This window comes from Cebidichthys violaceus, unplaced genomic scaffold (genome assembly GCF_023349555.1).
Source record: "Cebidichthys violaceus isolate CVI_PGR_0920_01 unplaced genomic scaffold, fCebVio1.0.p SCAF_9, whole genome shotgun sequence".
Classification (NCBI taxonomy): Eukaryota; Metazoa; Chordata; class Actinopteri; order Perciformes; family Stichaeidae; genus Cebidichthys; species Cebidichthys violaceus.
In genome coordinates, this window is record NW_027176975.1 from 13,078,951 (window position 1) to 13,106,794 (window position 27,844).

The 27,844-nt window shown below is 42.8% G+C and overlaps 1 protein-coding gene across 5 annotated transcripts; it reads right to left on the reverse strand.

Moving 5' to 3' along the window:
- Positions 1-402: 402 nt before the first annotated feature.
- ep400 (E1A binding protein p400) lies at positions 403-27,838 on the reverse strand. Of its 5 annotated transcripts, none has more exons than XM_068702917.1 (52): positions 27,698-27,838; positions 24,741-26,101; positions 24,517-24,624; positions 24,322-24,406; positions 21,891-22,285; positions 21,502-21,792; positions 21,069-21,254; positions 20,799-20,939; positions 20,616-20,694; positions 20,402-20,439; positions 20,255-20,312; positions 20,069-20,152; positions 19,156-19,260; positions 18,847-19,037; positions 18,586-18,763; positions 18,361-18,497; positions 18,078-18,247; positions 17,672-17,846; positions 16,733-16,869; positions 15,992-16,178; positions 15,703-15,872; positions 15,406-15,593; positions 12,126-12,299; positions 10,807-10,959; positions 10,495-10,565; positions 10,060-10,349; positions 9,567-9,769; positions 8,942-9,111; positions 8,440-8,636; positions 8,193-8,304; positions 7,695-7,988; positions 7,540-7,614; positions 7,221-7,355; positions 7,087-7,131; positions 6,755-6,908; positions 6,297-6,529; positions 5,976-6,149; positions 5,845-5,892; positions 5,608-5,744; positions 5,356-5,412; positions 5,182-5,260; positions 4,879-5,049; positions 4,726-4,771; positions 4,538-4,644; positions 4,136-4,337; positions 3,900-4,039; positions 2,979-3,206; positions 2,609-2,783; positions 2,263-2,405; positions 2,017-2,178; positions 1,838-1,915; positions 403-1,512 (listed from the first exon to the last, which is right to left on the reverse strand). In XM_068702917.1, exons 2-52 carry the CDS (start codon positions 26,064-26,066, stop codon positions 1,198-1,200), a joined length of 8,997 nt encoding a protein of 2,998 aa, XP_068559018.1. In that variant the 5' UTR covers positions 26,067-26,101; positions 27,698-27,838; the 3' UTR covers positions 403-1,197. The 5 variants fall into 5 exon arrangements, with proteins under 5 accessions (XP_068559018.1, XP_068559020.1, XP_068559019.1 ...); XM_068702919.1 differs by having other exon boundaries at positions 12,135-12,299; positions 15,406-15,596; XM_068702918.1 differs by having other exon boundaries at positions 3,900-4,033; positions 15,406-15,596.
- Between the last annotated feature and the right edge of the window lie 6 nt (positions 27,839-27,844).

A 27,844-nucleotide genomic window follows, 5' to 3' on the forward strand; every position in this document is an offset into this window, starting at 1 on the left:
CACTATTGCCTACCTCAGACTGAGTTAAGGAAGGCAAGATGCTTAAGATGCAAGACCAACTGCATGCCAAATCACTACGTTTACTTTACAGCAGCCTTTGACTGTGACAATTTCTGTTTGATCAGGCATTTTTTTTCCAGCTGAAAGCTAATGGTCCAGATCCTGCCGGCCTCCAGGACCTTTTTTAATTAATGACTAAAAGAAAAAGAATTTCTATTAATACTAAACCACTCATTAAAGATTACAACCTCCGGTAACAACACATAAAGTCCTGGCAAACTGTTGAAGCTACAGGATGGCTGCAGATGTTATAACAAACCAGGGAATGTCTTATAAGAACTCACAAGATTTCCAAGTAGTTACAACGGATTTAATGAAAAAAACGAAAGGAAAAAAGATGAATTTGTGTATAAAAACAAAACACTTTATTACAATTAGGCTGAAAAAACCCAATGAAAACACGACTACTTTACAAGTACAAATGTTTTTCATTGATATTTACATTTTTTTTCCTTGACATCAATAAAAAAAGACAATTTATGAGAAAACACAAAATACTAAAGTACATGTTTACAGTGTATTTGCTGCAATAAAAAACAAATGACTAAAGGAACGTGCATTACTCTCCATTCAGTATCTATAGACAACAAGGGAATTAGACATAAAAGGGACTATTTATGAACACACTTATGCTAATGGAGGTTCATTTCCCAATGCAGAATTACCCATAAGCCTCAATATCTCGAGTTATAATATAATCATCATTTGAAGGCGTGACTGCTGTGTCTGTCGTTTGATGTTTTGGGCAGTAGCCAAGGGGAAAGTTGTGGTAATGTCAAGAAATTTCCACATTTCATGACCGATAAAGAATAGATGTAACAATGTTTACTCAGTACCGCAACATTATGACTCCCACAGGAATTATGGGCAACAGTGCTGCGGTTGATCTGCCAGAATAGTTTAGGTGTGAGCCCTGTAATAATTATGTTGAACGCAGTTTTAATCAGTTAGCGGTTTGGGAGTGGAGATGTTTGGGGTGAGGTAACGGTTTGATGCGATTAACAATGTGATGCAAAGTCTGTCTCTGGCATTAGCTGTTGTGGGATCTATAAGAATGCCTCAGCACAACTTCAGTACCGTCACATCTGTACTACAGGAAAGCATTTGGTAATTGCAGTGTCGTTAGTGTGCTTCTTCCTAGCCGCTTCCCCCGCTGGGCTTGGCGGGAGTTTTGGCCCTGATGCCTCCCTGGCGAGCTTGACCCTTGGTGGGCTGTTGGGTCTGAGCGGCCTGCTGTGCCGGGGACTCTGCAGAAGAGGGTGCAGCGGTCTGTTGGGCGGGGCTGTGGGGGGGAGGCGTCTGGATCTTAGGTGAAGTGGCTGCAGTCACCACCTGCTGCTGGAGGATCTTCTGCTGGACCACCTGGGCCGTCGCCGTCCCGGCAGAGATCATCTGCATCTGAGAAGGAGCAGACGGGGCTGCCTGGGTCAGAGTCACCGTCTGGGCCTGGATCTGGAGAGAAACCACATGAACAAAACATCTGTTTCAGAGGTTTGATGTGATCCATTCCACTGCATTGAAAAGTTTCACGGTGCTGTTACAAAGAGCTGACAAAAAATAATTATACAAAAAGTATCTGACAGTCTGAGTTTAAGCTTTGAGATCAAACTATAAAGACATAAAAGCAAAGTTAAAATGATGATTTAAACAAATATGCTTAAGCCAATTTCCTGAGGCCCTTCCTTAGTTGAGGATGTGAGGCTTATGAGGAGGTGATGATGATCAGCACTACAGAGGTTACCTTCAGGACCAATGATCAGCATAAAAAACACTTTACCTGTTGGGAAGAAGACACAATCTGTGGAATATTGGCCACGGTGGTTTGCTGCTGCACTATTTGTGGGAGCTTAGCCACCTGATAAGAGAAGTCAACAAGAAAAGCTCATATCAACACACAAACCCACTGTTTATCTGCAAATATTTATTTTGCGGTAGTGACTGCTACTGATAATGTACCTGGATTTGTTGGGCTCCAGTGGGTTTCTGAGTCTGGGAGATGGATGTAGTAAAGAACTGGGTCTTGATTCCAGGTTGGAGTTGTGTGGTGGTAGCATAGGTCACCTTCTGCTGCTGCTGGGCTGGCTGGGCTGCCTGCACTGTAACCTGCTGGGTGCCGATCTAAGGGAAATAACAGAACTACAGTTTACTTTATCTTCCTAATAGATCATTATTTATATTGAACTAATATACTTGTGTGTTTACCTTCTGCTGCACAGTGGCCTGTCCTTGCTGTGGCTGCCCTGCTTTCTGCTGGGCTGCGGCGGCTGCCGCCTGCTGCTGCTTTTTCATCTGAAGCAGCTGCTGGACCTGCATCTGTGGGAATGGCTGAGTCAGCACAGGCCCACCTGATAGAGAGGAGAGATAATAACATATTGGAACTACTGGATAAAGACATTTGTGATAATGTCAACAACAGCATGGATGTCACAAAAGGTTGAGCAAGAACAGGCAAATTAAAAAATGAAAGCCCACATGGACGTGAGGAGCAACAATCAAGTCAGGGTCATAGAAACAAAGTCCACTGTCAAAGAGATTTAATAAGCCTCACCTGTTTTCTGGGGCTGACCAATAGCCACACTAATGCCGGCTACTGTGACTGGCAGAGTAGTGACGCCTGCTGATGAGACCACAGCAGGCACAGAGACCACGGGAGGCTTGGTGAGGGTCACCTGGGCCGTCTGCCCTGCCTGTCCCTGAATCTGGCCTTGAGTTGGCACTCGAGTCTGTGAAAGGAACCACAACCAGTTTTAAAATCATTGTTTGTGTTCTTTCACGTGATCTGTGATATAATCCTATATAATCCCATCCCTATCTGTAGGTAGCTGGTTTCATATGATGGAGACCTAAAGTGCAAGCTTTCTCAATTACTACAAATCCTGTATTTATGTCAAATCAAATGATCCTTTTAAGAATCTTACCAGTCGGGCCACCTGTAGGTTGGCAACGGTGGTTCCGGTCAGCACTGCTCCAGGTCTGGGTGCTGCCACAGCCGCTAGCTGGGGGTTGGCTTGGGCCGCCTGTGCAGGCTGCACCTGGGCGGCCTGTTGGCCTCCTGCAGCCTGTTGGCCCTGGGCTGCTGCCACTGCTGCAGCTACCTGCTGCTGCTGCTGCAGCTGCAACTTATGCTTGTGCATCTTCAATAACTCCTGTAAACACACAGATTACCAGTTAAAGATAAATTCATTGCAATAACCCTGGTGCGTTCACACCAAACGCGGCGCAAATTATTCGCGCGACGAGATTACATACAAAGTCTATGCACAGACGCAATGAGACTGGAGTGACGGCGTCATTATGTAGTTATTTCGGCATCCCTATTTGTCCGTTTATTGCAGTTAAATCACAGCCAAATCTGTTTATTTTGTGTTCATACAGCTGAAGTAAACCAGCCGACGGGTGGCTTGCTAGACACAGTGAATACAGCTCGATAAAATCCACGGAGCTCCTCCAGACTATGTTATGAACTAGACATGACAGCGTTTAGTTTCCCGGGATATCTGGGACTTCCACAACACGTACTACGCAGAAATATAGGTTATTTTTTCCATGGTTGATGGCGGACAGTTGAACTGCTTCTAGGGCGATAAACCACGCCCCCTCTCCACGCGAATGAACACAAATGGTCCCTGGCGAGACCAAATCACGCGATTTGGTGTGAACGCACTAGTGTTTCATTGTAGTGTTTACTGGGTAAATCTGAATTGCGATCATTCTACGAAAGCACAGTCACAGCAGCTAATATGTTTGATTTATCCAACAGAGAAAAACAGAGATTCACATTTCTCAAAGTGACCTGTTGCCTTTTGTAAAGCTATTGAGTTAATATGCTGGGGGTGTACCTGCGGTTTGCCTACAGCTTTGATCTGTGGGGACGCAGCCTGCTGTTGCTGCTGTTGGTGCTGCTGCAGCTGTTGCTGTCGCAGCATCTGCAAGTGGGCCGGGGTGAGAGTCTTTCCTTGTGGCAACTGCATACCTGTGGCTGGATGGAGGACAGCGGATGAGTCACATCTGTCAAACAGTAATGGGTAATCGAGGGATGTCTTCTTAGAGAAAAAGCACATGTTCAGTTCAGTACCTGCGGAGACCTGAGTGACCAGAGGGCGAGTCTGCGACTGCACCGGGCTCAGAGTGGTAGAAACTACAGCGGACGCCGTCACTTGGGTCACGGCTCGAACACCCTGACCCGTAGCAATGGTGACCACCTCGGCAGGGGCAGCGGCGGCCGTGACGGCTCTCTGTTGTGCGTGGACCACCTGGGCTCCAGCTGCACCAGCAGGCTGAATCAACAACAACGACACAAAACAGCAACACAATGAGCGAAGGCTTTTACACTTGTAATGATCATTGTGTCTACAGGATGCAGTGGGTGTGCATTCTGCTTCATGACAATCCAACAGCTATTTACGTCATGGATTCCAGTAAGTCAGTAGGAGGCCGAGCTAAGCTAAAACAGCAGTGATAAATGAACATGACTCACAGACAGAGTGCCTGGTATGACGGGAGATGCCAGGCGTTTGTTGGCCTGGAAGGGACTTGGAGGAACTCCAGCTACTGTGTTCACGATCACATTCCCCCCTACAGTCGCTGGGAGAAACAAAAGAGAAATGAATTAACTATTCCATAGCCAACAGCTCTGTAATGTGAACCATATGTGTGTTAGCGTACCAGCCTGGAGGGTTGTGCCCACAGTGGCATTTTTTATGGCTCCAGCCTGAAAAACACAAACAGTAAGTGTATTAGCATTCACTGGGTGAAGCGGCGTGTTTTGGATCGAACAACACATAGAAGAATATTGGTTTTGGATGCTTAGATTCTCACCAGAACAGCCGCGTTAGGCACCACAGCAGCTCCGGCCACTGTGGCGGCCTGAGGAACCTGAGCCTGGCCAGCAGCAGGAGTCTGCGCCTGGCCGGGGGCCGCCGGGGCCTGGGGAGCTCCAGCCTGCTGCTGCTGGGCCAACTGCTGAGCCTTCTGCTGCTCCGCAAGGGCCTGGAAACACACACAGTGCATAAAATCAAACACAAACATGTCAGTAAAGATGGAAAACAAGCACGACTTGGATCCGACAGCGATGAAACACAATGCAGGCGCTCCTAATTGACGGCAATTGTCGACAATCACCTTTTTCTCCTTGGCAATCCTTTCAGCACGCTGAGATGCCACCTGGATGGGAGGTAGAGGCTTGTCGTAGCTTATCCCACTGAAGAAAAGAAAAATAATGTCATGCTTTGTTCTTCTCATCGAGATTTAAGGTTTGGATATCAACAGTACAAAAACGGTGACGTTAAATCACACCTTTCTGCTAAAACCGAGGCATGTTTGGGATTCTTCTGGAATGCATTCATGCCGAGCCTGTAAGTAGTACAAATCAAATTAATACAATTAAAAATGAAATATCTCATCTGAACTTGATTTCACTATTTCTTAAGATAGACAATAATGGATTGATTCCATGTCATGAAAGGCTTTTTGAAATCTCATGCTTTAGTGTTAGCTCCTTGAGGAAACAGACACATTCACTGTAAACAGAAAGCCATCGGTACTTACAGTGGTTTGATTGGTGGGCTCCTCTTGCTGGCAATAATCTTCATGAGTTCAAAGCGGCTGTTGTAGAGCTGGATGTGAGTGGCGTTGTCATCCTGTGTGTAGATCTGACAGGTCCTTAGAGGACGGCTGTTCTTAGACTGGACATGTACACAGACACAAAGACACACAGAAGAAGAGTTAGGCCATGAATTCAAGAGCAGAGAAACATTCATCAAATACAAGGCCAGGATAGGGTACCTTGTATATGCTCTTGGTTTTCTTCTTGGGGTTTGCCTCATACACCAACTGAAAAAAAGTTAAGAGACATAGTTTAAAGAAACAAGTAAAAAAGTAGGGTGACACTGCATTGACTGCTCACTCTCCATTACCTTGCCCTCTTCTCTGGGAATGATGACATTCTCGTAGCGGTTGCGACACTGTTTGGGCGAGCGGTAGATGCGGCTGCAGGAGTTCACCACATCGCTCACCAGATCCCAGTTAGGAGTGTGGGCAGGAGAGACGATTGTCAAGTTCAAAGGCAACTCCAGTAGCTGCTTTACTGCCTGTGAGACACACAGCGAGGATATTTGGACATTGAATGTACATATAATATAAATTGTTTCATTAAGTGAAGTGCAATTTCAAGATTGATCTATTTCCATCATGGTTGTGAGAAACGTCATCATGTAAACGATGAGTGAAGCCAGTACCTGAAGCAGAGCCCAGTCCTCGCTGATGAGCCACTCTGGGTTGTCCTGGCCGGCCTCCATGGCAGGCTTAACCAGCGAGGGTAGGGGCTTGGCAAAGGGCGCCTGCTGCTTGAGGGAAAAGTTCTTTTTTTGGTCCTTTCCCTCTCTGCGAACTTTCAGCATGCTGGCCTTTTCAAAAAGGGAGCGTGGAGGAATGACCGTCTCCCCGTGGCCCTTCTTCTTCTTTCTGGCTGCTGCTGGACAAACGCACTCGAGTGAGGACAGAAAACCCCCCCAAAAAGCTGCAATAAAACTGTATGTATCTATGCTTAAACAGTCTCAAAAAACTATTTTCCCTAAAATTTCCCTAAAAATCAAATCAAATCATTGAGTGACAGAAGAAACCACTGTTTAGAGCAAAACTAGATGTGCGGGACTGACTGAGATAATGAAGGCCTTTATGATAAATCTCGGGTTACCTGAGGGATCCATCTTAAGTCTTTTGTGCTCCTTACGGACGTAGACAGGAGGCAGATTGGACTCTGGCATGGGTGTGGTGTCATACATCAGCATCATCACAGAGTCAATGTAAATGTCATTGTCATCCTGTGGTGGGGTCGGTGGAGTCCAAAGCTGTGTAAGAATATAACAGGTCAGAACATAGCCCATCATTGTGTGTCTCAATACAAATACATTCAATTAGAGTGAAGATCCAAATTCAGATAATACAAGGATTTAGGTAAACATTTACACATATGGTCAAATCCAAAGGTACTGATGCTATTTAATACATAACATTTGGGTGTCTTACCGGCATGATTTCTGTATGGCCGTCCTCTGCATCAAATACATACTCCTGTTGAAACGTAGAGAAAAGGTTAACGTCAACAACAGTGCAGCACAAGCCACACACCACTTCATGTTTGATTAGCAGTGGCAACCCACCATGTTGTAGGCATCCTCTCTGGTGTAGGTGAAGAGATCTTCATCTCCCTCTATAATCTGCCGCTCCTCCTCCTCCTCCTTCAGCTTCTGCAGCTGCTGCAGCTCCCAGCCTCTCTTAGAGCACTCCAACCGCTCCTGAGGAATACAAACATGGATCAGTCCAATTTATCAAATGACAAATAGTACACTGAAACACCAACACAGTGGAGCAGAAATCAGAGATGATTAGTGGATTATTGGACAGATTTTTACATCTATACCACAATAAATCTGTAAATATATACCTCAAATCTATATAATAATATTCAGTGAAAGTTACCTTGAGAGCAGTTTCATCGTCACTGATGTGGAGGTACTCCAGGTAATGCAGGGCATACCTTTCAATCGGTGTGAGCTGTTTAAGAGAAGGTAAGCAAATATACACTCAGCAAGACAAACAGTTGTATTATGATACATGTCTTGTATGACTCGTACCTGTTCCATGACTGCGTCCAGCTCCTCTTTCTGAGCAGGCTCTTCTTTAGCTTGGTTCTCTGGCTCTTGGTTGTCCTCTGTTGAGTCCTTGCCTGCCAACTCCTCCTCCTGCGGCGGCTGCTCTTCCTTCTCGGGTGGGGCGTCCAGGTTTATGCTGTGGAGAGCCTGGATGTAGGGCCTAGCCACTCTGGGAGAGATGGCCTCGGAGGCCGATGGCTCCTGGTGAAGAACCACAAACTCCTCCACCTTCTCTCCCGAGCCAGCCTCCACTTCAAACAGATCCTGTATTGTCCGCTGAGAACACAAAAATATTAGGTCAGTTTTTATATGTCCCCAGTTGAATGAAAGTAGAGTCAATGGGTCTTGAAGAAAATGACAGTTTTACTGATTCAAACTTTCATAGTTTGAATAAATGTAGCTTTAAGAAATTCAAAATGAAAGAATTGTGTAGAGTTTCTGAAACTCTAGGACCAGAAGACCACAGTGAATTCTTCTTACTTGTGTGAGGAAAGCCAGGGTGTAGTCAGTACCCTGGGCAGCCACCTCTCTGATCAGGTCCTTGGTGCCGTTCTTCAGCAGCTTCTCTTCAATGGAGTTCCCACTCTCCAACCTGGGCAACAAAAAGTAACAAAAGTAGCAGCGAAAACCTTCAATATCAATGTCGGTAAGTTACCTTTAGAGTTTTATTACGGATCGTAAAAATAACTAAGACCTAACACAGATTTCCCCGTGTTGATAATATCACCTGTATATGTGTATATCCTTGGAACGTCCTATTTTGTCACACCACTCCTGGGTGCGGGCATCCATGCTGGGATTGAGGTCTGTGTCGTAGAAGATGATGGTGTCTGCATCAAACAAAGTCCCAACTGCAGAGCAGCAGCGGTTGGTCAGGATGCTGCAGAACACCTTCCTGTTCCTGTTGAACTTCTTCATATTCTCCTGCAGGGACAAAACATACCAACCAGGTGAACAGACTGGTAAACGGTAAGAAGAACTTTCTTGTATCACGAGGAGGAAAGACATACAGTATAAGCTATATACACTCTTGCCCTTCATGGCACAAGCTTGCCCACTACTGGTCAACTGTTATACCTGGCGCCAATAGTTATTGCTATAATTATACGTTTCATTGCCAGTGACACAACGGCACATTTCGTATGTAGGTTAACGCTGACTTGATTTCAACTAAGAAGCTTGTTATATGTATGGCGTGTCAGAACCAATGTTAGTGGTGGTGATTTTACCTGTCGCTCGTCAGGAGAGAAGCTTTCATCGACTCGCACATAAGTGAGCTGCCTGAAATCTAGGAAGGCCTCCAGGATGTCGAGCATCTTCACCATCTGAGTGAAAATGAGGACACGGCGGCTGTCTGATCTCAGCTTCTGCAGCAGAATGGCAAGAGCTTCCAGTTTACCTTTGTAAAAGGAAAATATTCAAAGTTATAATTCTTTGCAGCTGAAACACCACAGAGAGAATTATTTTAGTAATATAGTTGCTATAACTTTAAAGAGCATTATGTGTGCAAATTAGCAGCTGCATTTTTCTTATACAATATCTACATTGACTGAAAATACTAGATCGGAGCATGAAAAAAAGGCTAATTTACTTCACTTTTCCCCATTGTATTTTACTTTGTATTCTTCCTTTAAACTGTTCTATAGGGCAGACCAATAACAACAGCACTGTTTCTATTTACTTATATTAAATAGAGATGGTTATGTATGGAGAGCCTATTCTTCTGTTTGACAAAAGGTATACTAAGGAAAACTTAAGTTATATTGCAGTTATCCATACATGTTATTAAGTAATTTTTTTTGCTGCCTGAGCTTCCTGCTTGTAAGAAATTATCAAAAAATGTGCTAGTCTAACCTGAGTCAATCTGCATTAGCTGCAGGTCAGAAAAACGAAGGAGTGGCCTGGATACCAAGCGGTGGATTTCAGCACTGTGGGGAGCAGAGGCCTCCTGTAGACGACGGTGAAGGGATTTCTGCTCAAGGCTGTAGGGAACCGGGGGATTGACTGCATACAGGCGAGTAGGTGTGGCTTCAGCTGGAGGCACCACGCATACCAACCTGTAACATGACAACAGTCCATCAGATAGTCATTATTTGGATTAAGAAATAAAACATATGGAATTGGATTTTGATAAAACCCTCTTAAGTAAATTGTTAATTTCATTAACAAGATGGTGGTAGAGATTGTGATTATTTTTAATATTGCAATAAAAAGAATTAGTTTTACCCAACAAATGCAGGGCTAGTAAGCTACACATAACCACCATGCATGGATTTACATGGATTTTATATTTCAAATAATATGTGGCGTACAGACGAAACAAGACTTCAACACTAGGTTGAAGTACCTCTTGATAAGGCTGTTGGCGGCCTCCAGACGGTCCTCCACAGACAGCAGAGTGGACTGCAGTGTAGAGGTGGTAGCCACGCAAGTTCTCTGGGCCCTGAGGCAGCTCTCTCTGCCCACCCACCTCCAGCCTCCAGCGGTCAGGGCCGAGTGACCAGGCTCTGTGCTCAAAGTGCAAGCCTGCAGCAGGTCTGACCCGTACAACACTCTGCGGCTACAGCGACGCTCGTTCGCTTCAAACAGGCGGCACAAACGCTCCTTCAGCTGCTGAGTCTTTTCTTCTGACGACTCCTGAAGATTACAGCGAGAGATGGTACACACAACCACAATTAGTAAAAAATTTGTAAAATTTTTGTCCGCAAAATGCTTTGTCTTTAGATTATAAAACAAGTCAAACCGGGGAATATAAACACTTGCTTGAAAGTGATGAACTGACCTGAGAACCAGCATGACTTGCAGTTGTGAGCTTGGTGGGGGCTGATGTGGCATTTGTTGTTACACCCAATGCTTAAAAAGAAATAAAAGAAACGTCAATAATAAGAAAAATAATCAATTCTATCAATTTACAAAAGCAGTGCTATTGCGAATGCCAGTGTTCAACCTATTGTACAGGAAAAACAACAAAAATCGATTAACTTTCAGCATTATAATAAAATATTGGTAGGAGATGATGTGACTAACTAAGTGACTGAGACAGACTTGATTAATCGGAGATGACAATGCAACATGTTGACTGTAAATGAGTCACCTTGTTGGGCCGTTGACAAGGTGGGATGAGGTGTGCCAGGTGTAGCTGTGGCGTTGGAAGCCGGGACAGCTGGTGGCATTGTTTGCATGACCATGGATCCCTGTGGTCTGATGATCTGCTGCCCTGGAGCTGACACAATCTGCAGGATGTTGCCTAAATCCATGACACACATTAAGCAACAAATATAAGAGGTGCCTTCTCAAAACCTAACACTAGAGTGGCAGTTAAGACCCACTTCAGTGTGTGGGTCATGCTAAGGCAAAAACATGCTAAGTCATGCTAAGGCAAAAACAATAGTACTTTCAAGGAAATATGGCAACAGCGGCACATGTACGTGCTGAGGCCGGTAGCTCCCATGAATGTGTTACATTTTTGTCTTTATTTGTTTGTTTTTTTCCTGTTTAGCACTAATGGCTATGACAGAATACATTCATCAACATCTAAAAAAGGAAGCGTGGGGATTGGATTAAGTGCAGCGAACTTTGAGACGATCACCGCCCACGGCCGACCAACCGGCCCGACCAAATGTCAAATTATTAATGAGAAGATGTCGGCCATATTATCTGCCCAGAGAATTGTTTTTGCTGCTGCCGTTTACATTCCTTATGATGCAAATAAAAAAAAATAAAAATACAATACAGGTATGTACTATTCTTTTTGTTTCATTTGTAATGTGTTTGTTGTGTTGAAAATGAGCTACAACTGAATTTCGTTGTGCATCCCTGTGTTGCAGAATGACAATAAAGGATCCTTGAATCCTTGAAATTGCAACACCATCAGAGTCTGTGGCTCTTGTGTTGTATAGAGGGGCCGCCAGCTCCGACTATGATGGGTTACTGTTATATGCTAGATGTGATTGGCTGTATCAAAATAAGGTTTGCAGCTGCACAGTCGGATACCTAATGGTATTACGTTGAATTAATGCAAAACTAGGTGCCATCATTTCACCCTGATTTCTTCTCAATGGAGAACGCAGGACAGGTGATTTACGGGGTAGATGTGCATGCTGTAGCAGACAGAAAATGTCTGGAAAATCAAGACAATATGTTCATCATTAACTGTATTCAAGACATGTTTGATTCCACTTCTTTTTGCATTTGGTCCTTATTGACATCTGATAAAAGAAAGACACATGAGGAGAGAGGCTGATGACAAGAAACAAAAGGTCCCCCAACAGAATCAAACCAGGGAATTTGACATTATATGGTACCCATCTGAAGTGATCCCAAGGCCTTGAGGACTTGCAGACAAGTAGAACAAGTGGATACAAAGGAGAGAATTATTTTGAGATAAAAGTGTGACAATGGGATGTACATTACCGAGTGTACCTTGGAGCTGCAAGGGCTGTCCGGTGGTGAGCTGGCGGAGCTGGCTGGGGGACAAAGTGAACTTGTTACCCTGAAACTGCAGAGTGACAGGAGTCTCTGGCTGGGAGATACGATTCTGACTGCCTGCTATGTTGGCCAGCTGGGCAATCTTCACCACATCTCCACCTTCAATGGGAAGGAAGAACATACACTTTATCAAAGACGGCATTAAAAAGACTAGGCTGAAATGTGTTACATTGTAATAGTTACAAAACAATATACTCTGCATCAGTTAGTTTAAGGGTGAAAAAGAGACAAGACATGCAAAAACCAGGGTGGATTAATCAGAGGAACGAGCACAGCCGCCCCTCCACAACAGAACTAGAGCAGCTCCCACATTTAAAAACCCTGAAGGGGAAAGAAAATGTCTGTAAGGGCAGTCCTCAGTGAAACAGAGAACCTGAAACATACACATACATAAAGCACTGATGCACTTTCAAAGAAGTATACTTAAGGATTGCTGTCAAACAATAATATCCATAATAACAATAACAACCCCTATTCATTAATCATTATTTTTATATTTTTCTTTTTCATTTAATAATACATATTCAAACACTGCTTTTGACTCTTTTTAGCCATTTCTGGAGAAGCATTGCTGATAGGCCGTTACATTAGAACATATATGCGAGGTGTAAGAGGCGTAATAATTTGGTATTTTGGTAATAATTAAAAGAAAGTTTAGAAATGGCATGATTGATTTCCCGGTCAATTTCAAATTTAAGGTCAACTGCCTCCATGGCAGATAGGTGGTTACTAATAAGACATATTAAACATGATGATATATTTCACATTTCTACCACTGACCCAAGGTTTAAAATTCTACAGAGGTTCAATTTGAAAAGTGGCAGACAAAAAAAAAAAAATAGATTGGCCATTAGAAATGTTCAGTCAGACAGGTGAGGAAAACACATTATTTCAGACCCGTTGCCTCCTATGAGGGGTGTTTACAAACCACTGACTAACACTGTACTTCTCAGTACCATGCCAATGTTAAGTAACAACAAAGCCATCAAAGAGTAACCCACGATATAAGCAAATTGAAGATGTTTAATAGTAAATTTAAAAATGTTTTCTATGGATATAAATTGCAGTGTAAAGGTATTAATGATCATTTAAATTAATGAAATGTACAGAGCCCAGCAGCTATTATAGAACATGTATTTGGCTATTTGTGTGCACAAATCATTAATAGTGACGGCAACACATTGTGCTGTGTAAATACAGTGATAATACACCAGATAACGGTGTCCAGGCTGTGTGGTTCGCATATACTTTAGATATAGTTTGGGTTTTAGGTGTAAACAAGTTATTTTTGGCATCCCTTCATAGATCGTTTCTGTTAATTCCATTATTTCATCCACACAAGTTATTAACTGCATAAAGTATTTGCAAAGAACACGTTGCTAATTAGTGGGTACAAGAAATGAGTGTGCATGAATCATGAAGTCAAGTTTACATAACACTAATATATGCTCACAAATGATCAAATCATGTACCTACTGAGCAAAAATGATAAAGGGTTTCAGCAACTTCAGTTTTGCAACACACAAAAGTTGGAATTTTTTAAACAACAAAAACCAATAAGCTTTATATATCTTTTTATGTTTTTATATTAAAATACTGGGTGATGTCACTGAAAAGGAGTCTCTGTTCACATTTGAGGGGAGAGGGGTTGGTAATTTGTGGGACTTTTTCCACATGCTTTGCATCAGGGTGAAATCATAATATTAGCAAAGAAAAAAACTAAAACAACCAAAGCTTTGGGATTTTTTTCCTGCAGCTGTGCTGATGCAAGAGACAAAAGAATATTAGTAAACTGGGAGAAATAAATATTAAAAAGGGGGGGAGGGGGCATCATAATTAAGTTAAATAGTACAGTGATGTGTGGTATAACATAAGTGGGTTGTTTATAGTGTACATGCAGGTATCAAGAAAGAAATTGGAGAATGCTGAGGCTGTAGAGATGCTGCTGATATGGCTACAGATCTAATCTTACTTTTTAATCACCATCAGTAACTATTGCTACGTGGCATCTCTGCCATGACCAAAATTGCTGCTACCACTGCATGTTTGAGTCTATGTCCAAAGCCATTACTCTGGAGGAGTGAAAACTGAACACATATCAGCAGTGCCTCAAGTAAAGGCCTCAGTGTAGAGCAGCCCATACTGTGTTGTGCCAGAGGTGGAGGGGAAACACTGAGTGGGAAGGGAGGCCACTTACTAGGCAACCGTGCCTGGGCCTGAGATGTAAGAACCAGCCTCTGGGACAGTAAGCTGGGCTGGATGGCATGGCTGGGGGCTAGAGCTGGCCTGGGGACCTGTGCTAATGCAGGCTGGCTGGTAGGAGCTACAGATCCCACAACTGTGCTAGCTAAAGCCTGGCCCGAGGCCACAGGGGCAGCCCCCAACACATGCTGCCCAATGCCACTGCTCCCAGAGGCAGTGTTGCTGCTGCTGCTGCTGACAGGAGGGGTAGTCTGGGCTCTCTGAGTGGCTGTTCCAACTGCTGTGAAATACAAGGCAATGGGGTATGGGACTACATGTTAAGGGTAACCCAATATTTAGTCAAATCATTGATACGATCAAACACGTTCATCCATACAAATCACTCAGCAGTAGTGGGCCAAAACAGCAAGCAGGATTAGAGATGTTATTGATTATAAACGGACAGATTAATCACTGCTAACTATCTGATTAATAAAGAAAATCTATCTAATCTAAGCTGGTGTGACAGTAATTGTGTATCTCTAGTACATCAGTTCCATCTGTGTGGATGAATTCAGTGGAAGCCAAGTGCACCTAAAACTAGGGGTGGGAATTTCCTCACCATTCGATTCTGATTCAGAGGGTTACGATGTGATCTTAAAACGATTATCCATTCATCTTCATAATCATAATCTTTCAAGAGAGAAAGACACACACACACACACACACACACACACACACACACACACACACACACACACACACACACACACACACCTCTAACTAAAACACAATAAAGGCCTTTTGCCTGCAGTTCTTCATGTAAAAAGTTTACGATGACTGTTGCTTCTTTCATTATATCCTGGCTTTGCTGCCATTAGGTCAAAACAATAAGGCCAGCCCACCACTGCTGCATAGAAATATAAATCTAAACAAATGAATCCTCTGTGACCAGTGAGGGCGTCCCAAACCTCCCCATACATTTTCTGTCCTTTACTGAGTATTACTGCTGACATGTTCTTACCGTGAGAGGGGACTGCAGTAGTTGCAGTGGTGACGGGGGACTTGCCCCGGGCCTGGGCCGACTGGTTGGTGGTGGAAACAGAGGTGCTAGTAACGGGAGAGCTCGTTAGAGGACGCTGGCCTGCTGCACTTGTGATGGTAGCCAGGCGACCTTCTGGCTTTGTTCCATACTGCACCGGCTGGAACAATCTACTAAGAGAAAAGATTATCAGTATTACAATATGAGGTTTACATTTTGAAAATGTCCATGGATCTCCACATCAAACATGTCAAGTTGCTTGGAGATTTTATTGCTGACCTCAAGGGTTTTATAGGACATGGCTTGGGTCGTGCTGGTGGTTCTGGACCAGAGTGGATCTCCTCTATAAGCTGCTGAGTGATCTTTAGTTTGGGTACCGCCTCTTCAGTCTGATACCGAGTCAGTCTGTTCTCGTTATTGATCAGATCAAATATGGACATGTTTGCAATCTAGGAGAGCGAGATAAAAGACAACAGCGGAGGCGGATCAGTGCAGATTGATTATGAATATTTTTCTGACCTAGCAAACATCTTCTGTGCACATTATCAATGTTACGAACAGTGCATACCTTGCTTGAGTCATTCTGAAGAGCTCCCAGCACCAGTGATGGGACGTTGTATTGCAGAGAGGAGCAGAAGTAGGAGCTGCTGGTCTCCCTGGGGGCCACCAGCTCAGGGTGGTTACACACTCGCTGTAGCTGCATCAAGACCTGAAGCACACTGACAAAATGACCCGTCTTCAGCGCCTCCTGAGCTCTAAGGGAGAAGAAGAGCAGAAGACATGATTATGAACAGTTCAAAACAAGAGAAAGATGTGACCAATAATAAAAGACAAGTACATATTGACAATGTACAATAGAGGTCCTTCCCAGTAAAAACTAATGTGCTAAAGCTAATCTTGAATAATTTTTGGTACTAGTTGCAAGATCGACATAATTCAAAACATTTAAAAACATTTTTATTACAGAAAATAAATTGATTTGAAAACATAATGTGATGAAAGTTCTATGGCCATAAAAAATGTTTGTAATTAAGATTAAACCGCCGTCCCGTGATTCATTTGGAAATTTGCTCTGCGGTGCATGAAGCAAAAACAATTTGACGTTTTTGGCAAGAAACCTGAATAAATACAGTTGTTTGATGGAGTTTTTTCACAGCAACACAAAACAAATATTAAAGAGAGATTTATGACCCGTTTAACTCCAGTACCTGTATAATGCCCAATTCATTCATCAAATATTCTTCTCAGTGCGAGAAAAAGCTTACTTTGACATCACTATACAACTATCCATGTGGAGCAAATGTCTCACCCTGGTTGAGTGAGGATATCTTCGTAAAGGCTTTTCTGTCTGGTCGACAGACGGCACTTTAGAATATGCTCGTACTTCTTGGGCAGTTGTTTCTCCACGTCCCTTTTGGAGCGCCTCAGGATGAAAGGCTGGATCATCTACAGGTAGGGAAAAAAAGATCCAATATGTACCGTATTTTTCGGACTATAAGGCGCACTTAAAATCCTTAAATTTTCTCAAAAATTGACAGTGCGCCTTATAATCCAGCGCGCCTTATGTATGGTCACTTGTTGTGCTTATTGATCGATTTTATGTGGTACAATGCGCTCAAAAATCTGCCGAAATGTGTAAGTACGACTTTGGTAAGCAACGAAGCCGCTCCGCTCAATGGATATTCGGAGCATTACGGTACGCTGTGTCACTACCTGATCGGCCCCGTAACAGGAATGTAATGTCTAAACTAAAAGTCAAAATCGATCAATAAGCACAACAAGTAACCATCGGTCGCAACCGTCGTCCGAGCTTTCACGAAAGCTGGAATCATCACTGAACAGCCAAGTACCGATAACGGCAACAAGACTGACTCGGAAAATGACGAGAGGGATTCGGGCATTCTTGATGCCGAAATCGCACAGCTGTTTCACTCAGACACTGAAGATGAAGAATTCGATGGATTTGTGGAAGAGGAATGAATCGATAAGTGAGTGTATTATTCTGTACCGGTATTTGTTGTTACAACTGAGTTGAATAAAGTTTGATTTACCGGACTGTGTTGTTTTGCTTAATGCGCCTTATAATCCGGTGCGGTTTATGTGTGAACATAGACACGTTAATTCACAGTGCGCCTTATAATCCGGTGCGCCTTATAGTCCGAAAAATACGGTAATGTGCAGTCACATTTTTTAACTTTAATGTGGCACAGTTTGACAGACAGAGGTGTTTCACCGGCGCTATACTTACCCTGTGCAGGCGAATGACCAGTTTGTGGCAGTAGTCCTGGTTCTGGTCGGTGCCGGCCTTAACAGGGAAGTCAGAGTAGGACCTGGTGATTCCTGGCAAAAGGAAGTGGATCATGGTCCACAACTCCTTCAGAGTATTCTGTAGAGGAGTGTTGATGAGGAGAATCCTCTGCTCACTGCAAGATGCAAAGATATGTTTTACTTTAAAAGCATCTGGCAGAATATCAAAATGATTTAACAAAGAATGACAAAAATACACGGAAAAGATCAGTCTAATAATTTGCACTAAACTGCCAGCACATATGCACAAAAACTCTTACTGCTGTGATCATCAAGAAAACAACTTCTGAAAACAATCCTGATTCTTGAGAAACTGTAATTCATATCATGTTTATCACCCTGCTCACCTTCTGAGAGCAAAGATTGTTTCCCAGTGTTTCTCAGTCATGTGTTTGATAAGCTGCACCTCATCTAGGACCAGGTGCCTCCACCTTCTCCTCACAAAATGGCTCTGGTCTTTCATCAGCAGCTTGTAGGATGTCACACATACATGGAAGCTGTTGGCTTCCCCCCACCACTGTAGAGACCAATGATGATTTGTTACCAGATGTACAGCTGCTTATTGAAAAGAAAGGCCTTCTTTATTGATTAATGTTGCCAATATGTGTTGTTTAAGTACAGCAAAACTACCATTCTCTTAGATCTGCGCTCCCTTCTGTTGCCAAGGTACAAGAGGATCTTCAGGCCAGGACACCAGCGTTTGAACTCCACCTCCCAATTTAGCAACTTGCAGGTCCTTACTACAATAAGGTGGGGTCCCCAGATGCCTATGGACAAAAACAGACTCCATCTTAATTAAATTCACTCTTAATGAATAAGGATAATGATTGTGTATAGCACTGCACAGAGGCATACCCTCTTGGCCAGCTAACTGCGCCATGTAAGCCACCGTCTGTACGGTCTTGCCGAGGCCGGTCTCATCAGCGAGGATGCCATTGAGGTGTTTCTTGTGAAGGTTTACCAGCCAGTCAACACCAATCTGTTGGTACTCTCGCAGCGACCCATGCAGTAGAAAAGGAGCTGGGCTGCGGGTCTAATAAAATAAATGATTATAAAAGAGGTTTTTTTTTTTAAATGATAAAAGGCATCTTTTTCTTTAACGTGTGCGTTTCTTACAGAGGAAGTGGTCCTGAAGCTGCCCTTAGGCAGAATGAGCTCTGTGGCAGCAGCTACTTCAGCTATGTCTTTAGCGGGCTTCTTTTCAGAGTCAGAGGAAGAGGCTTTATCAGCACCACGGTACTGGTCCACACTAAGCAGGGAGTCAATCAACACCGCCTCCGCTGGGCTGCCTGTAGGACACTCCGTTTCTGAAAAATAATAAAGAATATCAACTATTTAACACATCGAATAATTTACAACTGCTAAACCAATGAAACAGTTGTGAGGATGAACATGACAATTTTGTTTTTCAATTACAAAAGGCACCTTCAGTCTCTTCCATGTCATCCTCATCACTAGGCTGAGGCCACTCAAAGCCGTCTACATAGGCGCCAGCATACTGCTTCTTCAAAGCATCAAGAGGCATCTCAGCTAAAAGCCAAACACAAAAGTATTTGAGCAAGCAATACAGACACATTCACAGATATTCTGGTACTTGAATGGTGTATTTAACTAAGCAACAAGTGAAAGTATGGTGTAATCATTTTAATTAATTTGTAATTTGTTGAGACAAAAATAATTATATATTACCCAGGAATATTTTCACAATATACCAAATGTGTGTTTAACTCACCATTATGGGCAACAGTAGCGTATAGCAGGGTTGTTAACATAATTACTAAAAAATAACGTAAACTAACTAAGCAATCTGCAGTTAATAAATGAGCAGTAAAGTTGTCTTGTATAATTTAATGTACAATGTCACACACAGACTTTTTGCAGGAGCAGCTCACGGTATGTTTTGTTTCAACCAAAATTCATTTTAAAGCTTTGCGCATCCACAGAAAACGACATTTATTAAAAGCTTGATGTCATGAATCGATATTGGATCATTCAAATGAAGATTGATTTACATCATAAAATGATTTAAACCCAACCCTAATAACTAATAGGTTACATAAAGTAACACAAACGATCTAGATGCAGTTAAGATTAAACCACTCCCAGCCGTATAATGCGAGTTTGTGTACCCCAGTGTAATGATGTCATGTTATGGGAAAAAAATAATATCACCAAAGCCTAGTATACTGATAACCTGAATATATAGTTATATATATATATATATATATATATATATATATATATATATATATATATATAAGTTATGCACAAATTGGAAATAAACCATAATTCTGGCTCGCCATATATGCATAGACAGAGAAGTTAAGTAAATATGTACCATCTTTGGCCAGGTCAACCAACTCTGCTTTGTGGTCTGCTTCCCCCTCCATGGCTTCCTGTTCCTCTATGGTACTCTCTATATCTGTGACGAAAGGAAAAGACGTATAATGATCAGTTGCAAATAATTATGCAGAGTAATGAAAACAGTACATACTCTTGAACAGCCATGTGATTATTTTCATACCGTGTTCATCAACCAAGGACGAACTTGATTTCCTTTTTTTAGCTGAAGTCACAACCTCCTAGAAAAAAACAAGAAAAAAAAAAAAATGTATCAAAAAATATAAATAGGATTGAAAATGTGCATTTGTATTGTCAGTGCAGCACCTACCTCCTTATCAGCTTTCACTCCTGTTGATGGACCAGGTACTGGAACACAAGTCATTTCAATTTATTACAAAAATCTGGTAATTTAAAAAAGTACTTACAAGTGAGATAAACTGGCACAGTTTAGCTTTGAATCGGAATCAATGGATGGGAAAATAAAAGCTTATGTGAAACAAATATGTTTGTTTTATTTTCGGTAGCTGCTCAGTGTAACGTACCTTTGGCTGAGGCTTTTTGTAAGCTGAGTGCTTTGAGCCTCTTCTCATAGATTTCAAACTGGAGTTTAATTTCCACAACCTGACAAAAAAGATATCTAATTACAACTGGAAAAAATACTGTTATTATTTGTAAATCATGGCAGCGTTTCATAATTTGGAAAATGAAATAAATAAAACTAATACCTGCTCAATGTTTGACCAGAAGAATTCCACCTCACGGGCGATTGTGCTGGCAATGTGACGAAGACGAATTTCCCTTTCCTTCTTTAACCTCTCTTCACTTTTCTTTTGCTCTTGGTGGTAACGGGCACACGTGCGAACAAGCTGTAGAGGAGACACATGAGACAGTTTGGCTTTTAACAAAAACATCAGTTTCTGCAGTGACTGCTCCTTTTGTTGTGCTGATGTGTAATTTCACATTTCTCATTGTGAATTGTTCCATCTCTACCATACCTTCTTAGCAGCAGCCTCTTTCCATCTCCTCTCCTGGGCGAAGTCAGCTGCCATCCACTGCATCTCTTCCAGGAGATAGTCCCAGTGGGACTTTGGACGTGAGGCTTCCACAAGCTTTGGGAGCCTACTGGCTGACCACTGGCCCTCCTTCCTTAGCTCAGAGATGCGCTGATGCACTTGACTCTCCTGGGAAATAGAAACAGCATTTGACATTAGAATAAAAATCAAGAATATTCATCCTTTTTTCAGTTAGCTCCCAAATGATAAACCTCAATGAGCAGACTCAAATATGACACAATGCACAAAAGCAGAACACAATACAACACACGGCACATACTAAGTGTATTAAAGACCTTTGAAGAAACAGCATCTATTCAAGGCAATATCATTTTCAGACATCTGTTTGCAAACCAAGTGTGCTTTAGGGACTCACCAGCTTGGCCTGCTCCACTTGTTTATCTTGAGAACTTTCCTGGGCGGACTGCATGGCCGCACTTTGACCAAAGCCACCAATTTTGACCGCAGATATACCATTGGTTCCCGTCAGTTTGGACTGGGTGCTTGGGTTGATGTTAGAGCCAAGAGGGCGGAGTGGACTTGCAGTGTGGGGAGTTGGAACAGAATTGGTAACAGAGAGTGGAGCAGGAGACATGGTTATCGAGTTGGTCATAATCCTCTGAACCGGCTGGTTTGATTCAGTACCAGGGCGAGCGAGTGCCACCGTCTATAATAAGAGAGGAAAACAATATTCTTATTAGGTCAATTTGCAGTATCACCAGTTAGTCATGACAACTGTATTTGCATGGTTTCAGGTCAACTCACCGCTTGTCCTGACTGCAGTATGGCCTGGGATTGTTGCTGTTGGGGCTGCAACTGGAGATGAAGACCAGGCTGCATCTGCTGCTGCAGTTGGGCCTGGAGCTGTGTGTGGGGGTTTATCGTGGCCATGACAGGCCCACTTGTTTGCACCTTCACTTGTGCCAGGAGCTGACCACCAGGCTGAGCTGTGTTCTCCATTAACTGAGCCTGCTGAGAGAGTGTCATGGACAGGCCTGTCATAGGAAGGACACCTTGGGGCAACCGGGCGGGCAGCTGGGGAGGAGGGGTGTGCAGGCTGGCTGCATTCTGCACCGGGGGTCCCTTGGAGTGGTCGTACAGTTGCTGATTCTGCTTCTGTCCTGCAATCTGGACCACTTGAGGAGAAGGCGGCATCCCGCCTGTACACATAGTAACCAAATTATAGGACAAACAAGGGGGTGGTATAGAAAGCAACACAAAGACAGTGAAAATCAAGTTGACAACCATGTCATCTTAGGTAAGTGAAGTGCTTTGAGTGTCTTTTTGTGCTGTTGCTTGAATAAAACGGTTTTAAATGCTGTTAAATTGTAGTTTTCACTTAAACTACATTTGAGAGACCGATTTATACAAGTTAAATTTTTTACGCTATGAGTAGATAATGAAAGAGTAAGTTTGAGCTTCAGCTATTGGAGCTCCTCAGAGCCTTGAACTAGATGTACTGTATGAATCAACAGTAGTGTTCTACTTCCTGATGATCAGAGCGGAAACTAATGAAAGTCATACAGCAAAAATGATTACAGAAGAAATGAAATCAATGTGAGAATCTACATGTCTCTCAAATAAAATACTAATTTGATAAATGCAAAACCAAAATATTGCATTTCAAATGTTGAGAGAATATGATTAAAAACATCAAAACTTGTACATGCAATAAGAGAGGTTTTTAAAAGAGGAAGAATAGAAATGTTACAAAGGAAAATGTAAAGAAAAAAGAACTTCTGATAATAAAGAGACAGGGAGAAGAAAGCGGAAATAAAAATATAGAGCAGACACTCACAGAAACACCATATGTTTGGCATGCATGAAGCGATGTCATTCTAGCGGTAACCAAAGCATCTGGATGCCTCACATAGCGACAAAGCACAGAGGCGAGCAAAAGGACACACATGGGGTCTTGCAGACAGCGGGCCTGAGCGGAGCTGTGCACACTAAAGCAGCACCTGCCTTACCTCCCTGCACGTCACACCACCTTGCCTAGACGCCATCAACACCTGGCCCTGACACACCCACCACCACCACCACAATCGCAAAAACCTGTGCCGTGAACGCAACTCCGCGACATGATTCCCCTCCTACTTCGACTGAGGGAAAGAAGCCAAGTCAGAACAAAATGCCATGAAATAACATGGAAGGAAATCAACTAAACGTGAACATGAGGGAAACAAAGAGACTCTTGAAGATGTGACGTATGAGTTTTAAGATTGATGATTTTGGAATCCCTGTTGATGATGCGAGGATGGACAGTCGGAGAGTAAAAGACTCGTGAAAGAATGACAATGGGAAACCAAAAGGAAGAATGACACGTGTGGATTCATAAAAAAGGGAAAACAAGCGAAACCCATTGGAAAGTGAAGTTAGTCTCGCTGTGATCCACCTCCAAAAAAGATGAAAATCCATCGGCACGGGAAGGTCTGTCCAAATAAAGATGACTAACGGGAACAAACTTCAGAAAAGAAGAGATGAATAACGACGGGTGATCAATAGTTAAAACAAAAAAAGCAAAATCATAAGACATGGCATCTTCCCATTGAGTGGCTACTCTTCTTCAGACTTCAATTGTCTTCTTCCCCATTTATCCTGATAGAGAGAGAGAGATGGTGTTGGTACAGCTAAGCCTGAACTTCCTGAGGACTGCTGAGAAATCCAGCAGATGGATGAAGATCTGTTTGTTGACGCTGCTTGAAGTTTGTTTGTAGAAGAGGAATGTTGTGATTCACTTTCTTAATTCTCCTTAGTTTTGAGGAAGGGGATGCGTCCAGCAGCATCGAACAGAACACAGAACGACCTGGTAGTGGCACTCCTACCTTGCGCAGTTGGCATAAGCTGCTGGAGTGGAACGCCAGGTGATCCTAGAGCTACACCAGGATGCTGGAAAATCAGCCCATGGCGACCAACGTCAATCCGGCACCTCTTAGCCTGATCTGGGATTTAAAACACACAATACCCTCATAACGCAAAAAAAGCACTCGGCACAGAGCAATGACCATCGGAAGACCTTACAGGTCACCTCTCCTTCCTCGGGTTAAGACTTCAACACACAGCGCTAGTAGAGGGTGCCAAATGTCTAAAAGCAGAAGCAATTAAGAGGGAGAAAAGAAAACAAACAGAAAATAAAGCAAACGGGGAGGAAACAAAGCAACATAAGAGAGACAGGGGTCTACGATCCTTGCCCTACCTGCTTGCACCATAGCCTGTTGCCTCTTAAAGGCGTCCATGTCTCCGGGGTTCGTCATGGTGCCACCAGCAGTCCCCTGGTGTCCCTGCAAAAAACAACCTCTCACAGGATTAGCCATAAAGATTCTAAATAGATTTTTAAGAAATTACAATAAATCTATTTATTGTTTATAAGTGCTCAAACTGCCTCTATCACCTGAAACTGTTGCTGGACAGAGAACGCTGCAGACACATTGGCAGGAAGCTGTGTTGCTATGGCAACTGGTGTCACTGCTTGGCCATCCTTACCAGTAACAACCTTAACCTGAAAATACACAGATTTTAAGAGTGAACTATATTCATTGGATGAAACTAATATAAAGTTTTCTAGTTATAGAATTCCTTTCTTGATCTTACAATAAGAACCAGCCAATGTCATACCTCATCATTAATGACCTCCGACTGTTCTTCTTCTTCCTCTTCATCTTCAAGGTCCAAGTCATTCTGTCTTAAGTAAGTATACAAGGGAACACAGGGCTTCTTCTTGAAAGCAACATAGTCCATCATGTTCCCTTGGAGGTGCTGCAGAAAGAAAAGCTCAATCAGGTATTCTTTGAACACTTCTTTCAGGCTCTCTCTCTTCTTGCTGTGGTGCTCCATGCACAGTTTTCTCAGCTGGGCAATCTCTGGAGTAGAAGGAGCGATTTCCTCTAACCTCTTGGGAACCTGTTTCTTCACAGTGGCCACAGCCATGCTGTTGGGTGCAAGAGGATTGTTGGGCATCCCTTGGTGTGAACTGGTGAGGGATGTGCTAGAAGATGTAATGGAGGAGGGCAAACTGAATGATGCTGTGGTTGTGGTTCCTACTCCAGCAACCACACCCTGCTGTGTCTTCTCAAATATCATAGGGCGTGCCAGCTGCCCTTGGATGATACTGCTGATCTGTGGAGGTAGGTTGGAAGTGGTGATGTGACCAGGACTGCCCAAAATGGGGAGAGAAGTACTGGTAGCCACAGGACTTTGAGGTCCGAGGTGGTGGATGGTGCCCCCGGTTTGTGAGTGAGGCTGAGAGAGTCGGCGTTCCCTCACAGAGCCTGGTACACCTGGAGAGGACAGCTGTATCTGGCCAGGTGTGGCTGGGGCAATCTGGGCCAGTCCCGTCCCTTCCTGGTAAACAAAGTGGCCACTTCCCGACGGACTGCTTAAGCTGATTTGCCGCACTATCATACCAGCTTCAACAAATCGTGTTGGACTCTGTCCACACACACCCAACGCTGTTGCAGGTGCTCCTGGCCTTGTCACACCTTGCAGAGGGACCGGGCTGTGCTGGGTGGGACTTTGGGGCTGCATGGGCTGGGGCACAGGTGAGGTGACCTGGATGTAGGAGGATGGCGCATGCTCAAACCTCCACTGAGGTGTAGTATGCTGGAATCCAGGGGATGCTGGGTTCTGGATTGGAAGTGGGGTTAGGGTGATCTGCTGGTTACCAGTCACCATCTGTCCCACATTTTGTAATGTGATGTTCATGTTCTGGCCAGTGACTGGGCTACGACTCATGATTATCTGATAATTGGGTGACTGGGGGGCTGAAGGGCTGGCAGCAGAGGAAAAAGTGGTCACAGGAGATTGAGGGTGGTTAACTGTGGCTTGCTGTGTGACTGCAATGGTGGGCTGCTGCTGTTGCTGCTCCTCTGCTTCAGCCCCACTGGCAGACTTAGATCTCTGAAGCTGTCGTTGCATATTCTGTGATCCACTTCCATGTTGCATTGCGTGACACTGTTACTATGTCTAAACACAATAATCTGTGGAAAGGGCACACAGCAAAGCACAACAATAAGTGATTTTAACTATTGAATGTGACACAAAGAAGCGGTGGTCAGCAGACTTTATCTGGTAAATCACCCAAGTATGGCATGAATTAGGGACATATTGTTACAAAACTATAATAAATCCACGTTGGGCTCAGATTTCAAAGATCTTAATGAGTTGTAATATAAATAGGGTTCTCTTTAAATAGCATATAAAGAAGATATGCATTTTTCATGTGTCAGATTATGCCATACCGCTTATACGTTTGCAATTACCTTTAAAATTGGTATATAAATAAATAATAATATGTAATGAGCAGTTGTGCTTTATGACAATATTGTATTTTTTTTCAGTTGATTCTGCATTATTGCAATGATAGTGTTTCTTAATTTGACAGGTATACAATTTACTGAATTATTCTAGAACTATTCCTTTACTTATTTTTATTTTATACACCATTTCTCAAATTATTCAACAAACAATGAACCAAATCATGATATATATATATATATATATATATATATATATATATATATATATATATATATATATATATATATATATATATATATATATATCAATATCTTGATATAAAATTGCATATATATTGGATTTTTTTCCCCACATCACCCACTTATAGCATTAAAGTGGTAATCTTAAATACATACACACACATATAGAGGTCCACATGCATTTAGATAAACATAATGTAGAAACAGAGGGCAGGTGGTGGTCAGTACACTTGACAGCTACACACTTGACAGTTGACACATCTTTACACATATTAAAATGTGATTATTATAGTGTACAGCTATGGAATGGAAGTACAGAAGGGCTGTTACCTTTAAGAGCGGATCATACACCTTGCAAGCAGTTAATGTTATTTTTAAATTACATCTTTAACGTATAACATAGCTACAACCATCTTTACACTATATATCTAGCGTAATGTGCACTTTTACGTGTGTGCCAGACAAAATATCTATATCGCCAGATATAGATATATTGTCCGGTAATGGAAGTGATGGTAGATCTTGTTTACCGTTGTGAATAACCAGCCAAAGACAACCTGCATAGCAAACAAAGCTGATATGCTGATGTTGGTGATGGCGATCTGTTACTGTTGGCCTATTACAGTAGCGCTAGCTAAATTAACGTTACAGAGATTGTTCTAGATTAACGTTAATCGTGTATACACCACAATAACGTTGTATTCACAACACAAATGACCAACATATAGCCTTAGTTTCTGGTTAACGTTACTGGCATACATTTTCATTGTGTGTTACGACGTTTCGCTCCGGGGGCATAACGGTAGCTAGTTAGTAGCATTACAATAACACATACAACCACACAACTTTAAAAACAATTAGGTATGGACTAGGGGCGGTGTGATAAATATACTCAAATTGGATTACATATAATAAACTGTTATATCTGCAATAATGCTGTCTGTGTCATTTCAGCTATTACAATGACCCTTGCTACAGGACGCGTGCTAGCCAATGCTAACGATGTTATCTTGTTATTGCTAGCAGGCCAGCTTCCGATGAATAAATACATTTTATCACCTCAACGGTGTTACTTACGGGGAATGGGACTTCTGCGGTGGTTTCATAAATCCTAAGTCATATTTACAATGAGTCACATGCTGTAACAAATGTTATTCCGCGAGAAAATAAAATATCGATATTGCTAGCGGCTATTCAATGTTTTGGAGCTAATTTCATTCACCA